Consider the following 6,000-nt stretch of genomic DNA (forward strand, 5'->3'; position numbering starts at 1 on the left):
ATATAACACAGAAGGACAAATATTGTGTGATTCTGCTTATATGAGGTGCCTAGAAGAGGCAAATTTATGGACAAAAAGAGTAGAGGTGACTAGGGGCTTGGGGGGAGGGGAAAATGGGGAGTTAGTGTTTAGTGGGCACAGAGTTTCTGTTGAGGTTAATTAAATGTTCTGGAAATGGATTATTCATTATTATTTTTAAAAAATATTTTATTTATTTGACAGAGAGAGACACAGCGAGAGAGGGAACACAAGCAGGGGGAGTGGGACAGGGAGAAGCAGGTTTCCCGCAGAGCAGGGAGCCCGATGTGGGGCTCCATCCCAGGACCCTGGGACCATGACCTGAGCGGAAGGCAGACACTTAACGACTGAGCCACCCGGGCGCCCCTGGAAATGGATTATTTTTTATTTTTTTTAAAAAGATTTTATTTATTTATTTGAGAGAGAGAGAATGAGAGAGAACACATGAGAGGGGCTGGGTCAGAGGGAGAAGCAGACTCCCTGCCGAGCAGGGAGCCCAATGCGGGACTCGATCCAGGGACTCCAGGATCATGACCTGAGCCGAAGGCAGTCGCTTAACCAACTGAGCCACCCAGGCGCCCTGGAAATGGATTATTAGTGGTGGCTATACAACATTGGGAATATATTGATGCCACTGAATTGCACGCTTAAAAATGGTTAAATCGGTGAATTTTATGCTATGTATATTTTCCACTCCCCCACAAATATAAAGGCACATGGGCATATTTTGCCCTTCTCTGTTGCATTTGTTCGCAGTTGATCTTGAACAAGTCTGCTAGGAATGAGCTCTCGGATGAGTGAGGGTCAGTCTCTGTCCTTTGGGTGTGTAGGTACCCATGGGGTGTGTCCTGTCCCGCTTCCTCTCCACCGGGGGCCTTCCACATCCTCTGCTCCAGGCTTCAGCATAATTCTGGAACTTTGATGTGCGGAGGGAGCACAGCGGCCGGAAGCCCCGAGGATTAGGGGATAACACAAGGATGGGGATGGGCTTGGCCTTGTCCTGCGGCCTTCGGCAAATCATTTCTCCTAGCTAAGCCTGATTTCCTCGTCAGTAAAATGTGAGCCTGTAAGGCCATCCCAGTGATTTACTGAGCGGGGCTGGTGAGGGAGAACATGTGATTTGCCCTCATAACCTGTCAAATGCTATAAAAAAGTTCGTTCTTATGTTCTTTAATTCCAGGTGCCAGCGATTCCCAGATCACGAAATAATTCTGAGAGTTCCACTGTTTCAGTCAAGGAGGATGAGGAGGAGTCCTCCGATGAGGCAGATAAAAAATCTTCCCAAAGCCTGGCACAGAAAGAAAAGCCAGGAGACGAGAAAGAGAACATGAAGGTGGATGGTCTTGTTCTGCCGTCCCCTTCCCAAATGGTGTGGGGGGCAGGCTTGGGAACCTAGGCTTTGGCAGGGCCTCCAACTCCCCAGCATCATACTGGGGTGGGCCTGTCTCCTAGTCAGTGGGAGAAGCACACCTGTAGGCCCTAAATCTCCTCCTTTCCCTTCCAGAGCTCCGGGTTTGGCTGGTTCAGCTGGTTTCGCTCGAAGCCCACCAACAATGCATCCGCCTCTGGAGAAGACTCATCTGACAGTCCCAACTCTGAGGTAAGTGAGAGGGCCCCAGGGGCAAGGACCCTTCCTCTCCTGTGGGTCCATTGGAGGAAGTTTCCTCAGAGCCTCTGGGGCCCAGAGCTGGCATCTGGCAATTGGCAAAGGCCAACTGGGTCTTAAAAATTAGGACGAAGAATATTAACTTTAGGGCACCAGTAGTTGTTTGATTACTGAGCAGAGGGGTGGCACGAGAGTTTTGGGGCAAGTCCCCAGCCGCAGGTCACAGGTTGGGGCCACTGTTGTGGGCATGAGTTTGTTAGCAACCAGTACCTCTAACTCTGCCTGTCTTTCTCCACGACGCAGGAGACCTCCAGAGCATCTTCTCCCCCTGAGGCTGGCCCTGGCTTCACACTGACCTCTCTCCCGGAGCCCCAGTCTCTGCCGGACACCTTGTCTGGAGCGACAGGTACCGCCAACCTCATGTCCTCTGGGTCTGTGGGCTCTCTGGGTCTGAGGTACCTCGGGCCTTGGGGGTACCTTCTGAGAGCGGGCCTTCCTCAGCCCTGAGCAGTGGAAACAGCTCTGACTCATTGCTTTCCAGGCGAGGGCCAAGTCCGAGGATCAGCGTCCGGTGGGAGAGCAGCTGAGGGCGCTGGGAGTGAAGGCCTGTCTGGGCCTGAGGTGAGCAGCCCCTGGGCTGGAGCTTAGGGCCCCACCAGAGGCCTGTGTGTGCAAGGACTGAACATTCAGTGTGGGCTGGAGGTGCCACCCGGTGAGGGCAGAAAGCTTCTGTAGTAGTCTGTTAGGGCCACCATGACAAAATGTCACAGGCTACAGCCTAAAGTGATTTCCTCACAGCTCTGGAGGCTGGAAGTCTGAGGCAGGGTGTTGGCAGGGTTGGTTTCTCCTCATTCCTTGGCTTGTAGATGGCCATGGCTTTCACAGGGTCTTCCCTCTGTGTGTCTCTGTGTCCAAACTTCCCCTTCTTATAAGGACACCGGGCATATTGACTTAGGGCCCACCCTAATGCCCTCATCTTACCTTAATCACCTCTTTATTTTTTTTTTAAGATTTTAAGTAATCTTTACACCCAACGTGGGGCTTGAACTTACAACCCCGAGATCAAGAGTCACATGCTCTACTGACTGAGCCAGCCAGGCGCCCCCTCAAACACTTCTTTAAAGACACTACCTCTAAATACATTCTGAAGTACTGGGGGTTAGAATCTCCACATAGGAAGTTTCAAGGGGACATGATGTAGCCCATAACGACTTCCTTAGGTGAAGTCTAGAGAACGGCCTCTTTCCGTGTCCCAGAGTTCACCAGGGACTTTGGCAAGGGCTGTAAAAAGTTCTTGATGAATCGTCCACATGGTACGGATTTCATGCCGATTGCTAGGAAAACATTTTTATTTTCTTGTGGTTGGGTTAGAGCACTCTTGCAGTATTTTAGGCCTTTCCGAGAATATGATACTACTTTTTATGATGCTATCAAGAGAATTGACAGTGGCTTTTTCTTGTCACTCGCTCCAGGTGCAGCAGACCCTGAGCCTCTGCTTTTGCCACCCCAGACCCAGGGGTTGGCCGTGCCCACTTGAATCACGTTTGTTTGCTTGAATTCCCTGAGGTCTATCAGGAAATCCTTTTCATCGGTATCTCTTGACCAGAGTTGACACTCGAGGGAAACCCTTGATGTTCTGGAACCAGAAGCGGCGACTGATAGGATTTTCTATTATTTTCCATCACAGGCTGTTTCCTCTGAGCTTTACTTCAACCCTGGTGTTCTGCTTCCCCCAACTCCCTTGAAAGGAAGTGTTCCTCTCTACAACCCATCTCAGGTCCCCCAGGTAAGGGCGCCCTGAGGGAGAGGGGTTAGGAGCACAAATTTTGGATGAAGGCAATCCAAGTTTATATTCCTTGTTTGCCACTTAGTGTGTGTGGGTTCTTGTACAATGACTTACCCTCTATAAGACTCAGTTTCTGCATCTGTAAAGTGGGGTTAGTAGTAGCCACCTCGCAGGGGGGGGGGGCGTGAGGATTAAATGGGAGCATGTGTGTGAAGGGCCTCATGCATGGAAAATGCTCAGTCAGTGTCACTATTAGTAATACCACTCTTGACCTTTCACAGGTCTTGAGACTCTGAGAGACACATAGGTGTTGGTACCAGTGGTGTGGAAATACCATCACTCCACCTGGGGGTGTCGGGGATCATTGCAAACTTTGAGAGAAACTAAACTCCTTGCCCTTCAGTGACTTGGGAGTAGATTGATTGCTCTTATGTACCCATTTGGCCTTGTCTCTTTTTTTTTTTTTTAAGATTTTATTTATTTATTTGAGAGAGAGAGAGAGAGCACATGAGAGGGGGGAGGGGCAGAGGGAGAAGCAGACTCCCTGCTGAGCAGGGAGCCCAATGCGGGACTCGATCCCGGGACTCCAGGATCATGACCTGAGCCGAAGGCAGTCGCTTAACCAATTGAGCCACCCAGGCGCCCTGGCCTTGTCTCTTAATAAAATTGAATTTCTTTTGCTATAGTTAAGAGGTGCAGATGTTGGGTGAAAGTAAATAATTAGAATATCACCATGGGAAGCCAAATGCAGCCTGAGTGTTCTAGACTCAGGATGCCCTAGCTCAGTCCAGCCAGCCAGCCCTGGATGGAGTCCTGCTTGGAGCTATAATCTCAGGCAACCTTTTTTCTTTTCCAGCTCTCCATGGTTAGTAGTTTGAACCGACCGAATCGCCTAGCTCAGCGCCGCTATCCAACCCAGCCATGATGATAATGGCCACCCGTCCCAGGCTGGTCTCCTTCCTTGATTTCCAACCCCTCTGCCATATTGGGGCCCCCAAGAGGGTCCTGCAGGCCTATTGCCTTCACTGGGACAGGGTCTTCCAGGACACAGCTCAGTCCAGTCTCAACATTAGCTTCAGAATGATGGCTAGTACCACGTTGGATGGAAAAGCTCGGTAGAACAGCAGACCGGAGGTGAGCAGGATGCCATGGCGGGAGCATTCAGGATGGTAGCTTCAGATCCTCAGGAGAGTCAAGCCAACTCGGAATTCCCTCAGCTGGAATCAAGACGAATCCACTGGGCTTTGCAGCAGGAAATTATTTGGGGGAGGCGCCCAGAGCGATATTCGTGACCAATGTTGATGCATTCCTCAGTCTTAGTTAGAGACCAATTCACAGCTCTAGTTAGCAAAGTTTATATGCTGAAACTTGATTATTGCTTCCCGGCAGAGCTCCCTCCTCACTGACATTTCAGCAGTTTCCCTCTTGGTCCTAGTTTTGTGCACATTTTTATGTGCTTCAGATTAATTATATTTCTCTCACTTTCTTAGCTGGTCCTATTTTTTCACATTCTGGCATCTGGCTATCAAGTTAGATTGCTGTAGGCATCATATTGTCATGGTAACTACTGAACCTAATGATGCAGATGGATGGAACATCAGTGTAATAAATGATGGGAAATGTTTCCTAAAAATTCACCCCTTCCATAAGAGAGGAGAATGAGAGCCTGATAGTGTTAATACCACCCTTCCTACCTCAGGCCTTTGCAAATGGATGTTGGGAGGGTCACTGGAGCCAGAGGGAGGAGGGGGACATCTTGGAAATTTCCAGTTCTCTTTTCAAACCCAAAATAGGGATGACTCTTGCTGTTTGTCAGATTTGCTGAAATTTGCTCCTCACAAAGAACGTTTTTTCTATGTGTAATTGTACATATGGGTTTTGTACTCTAATGTACTACAGTTCTGATGTTGATAGCGATTAAACCAGATAATTTTATAGCAAATGCTTGTCTCTGGCTGATTTTTGCAGAGGGAGAGAGCACACTGAGCACACTCTTCCCTGAAGTGCTTCTAATAATGGTTTCATTGTGTGATAAGGTGCATATAGCTGGGAAGAGCCCTTTGTTAACGAAGAATGTGGGGACTGATCCTCTTAACTTCCAAGTCTACTCTAATGTTATTTTTTCAATTTAGAAAATAGGGACAAAACACCTCTGACGCAAATCAGTCACTCCATTAACTATTGCATTTTCTGTTCTCTCAAAAGTTTCTTCATCTCTCAGATTAAATTAGGAAATGTATGCATAAGTGTTTTTTGGACTGCGACGGCCCTCGGTAAATGCCGTTGCCTTATTTCCCCTAAAAGACCTCTGCCTTCGGTTTGGTATGCTGACACCCAGTGGCAGTACTATGGCAGCTGTGTGTGAGTTTCAGAGGAACCAAACGATTTTGACTTGGATCTCAGCACATCCACAGTTCACCCACATCAGGCTCTCTGCTCGGCGGGGAGTCTGCTTCTTCCTCTCACTCTCCAACTGTGCTCTCTCTCAAATAAAATCTTTTAAAAAATTATTAGTAAACAATCTAATAAGTACAATCCAGACTGTCTCATTGCCTACCAAATTAAATTCTTTATCTATTTATTTAAACCT

General features: G+C 48.4%; 1 protein-coding gene across 1 annotated transcript in view; it reads left to right on the plus strand.

The window, feature by feature from the left end:
- Window positions 1-4,855, plus strand: part of LOC110574210 (protein transport protein Sec16B) — a 40,964-nt gene extending 36,109 nt beyond the window's left edge. Inside the window, exons 21-26 of the mRNA XM_021682866.1 lie at window positions 1,199-1,351; window positions 1,523-1,618; window positions 1,928-2,030; window positions 2,166-2,245; window positions 3,312-3,410; window positions 4,267-4,855. Of these exons, the coding sequence (XP_021538541.1) occupies window positions 1,199-1,351; window positions 1,523-1,618; window positions 1,928-2,030; window positions 2,166-2,245; window positions 3,312-3,410; window positions 4,267-4,335 (600 nt within the window). The 3' untranslated portion in view covers window positions 4,336-4,855. The remainder of the gene's footprint in view (window positions 1-1,198; window positions 1,352-1,522; window positions 1,619-1,927; window positions 2,031-2,165; window positions 2,246-3,311; window positions 3,411-4,266) is intronic.
- The last annotated feature ends 1,145 nt before the right edge of the window (window positions 4,856-6,000 follow it).

The sequence above is a fragment of the Neomonachus schauinslandi genome, chromosome 6 (genome assembly GCF_002201575.2).
Source record: "Neomonachus schauinslandi chromosome 6, ASM220157v2, whole genome shotgun sequence".
In the NCBI taxonomy this organism is placed as follows: Eukaryota; Metazoa; Chordata; class Mammalia; order Carnivora; family Phocidae; genus Neomonachus; species Neomonachus schauinslandi.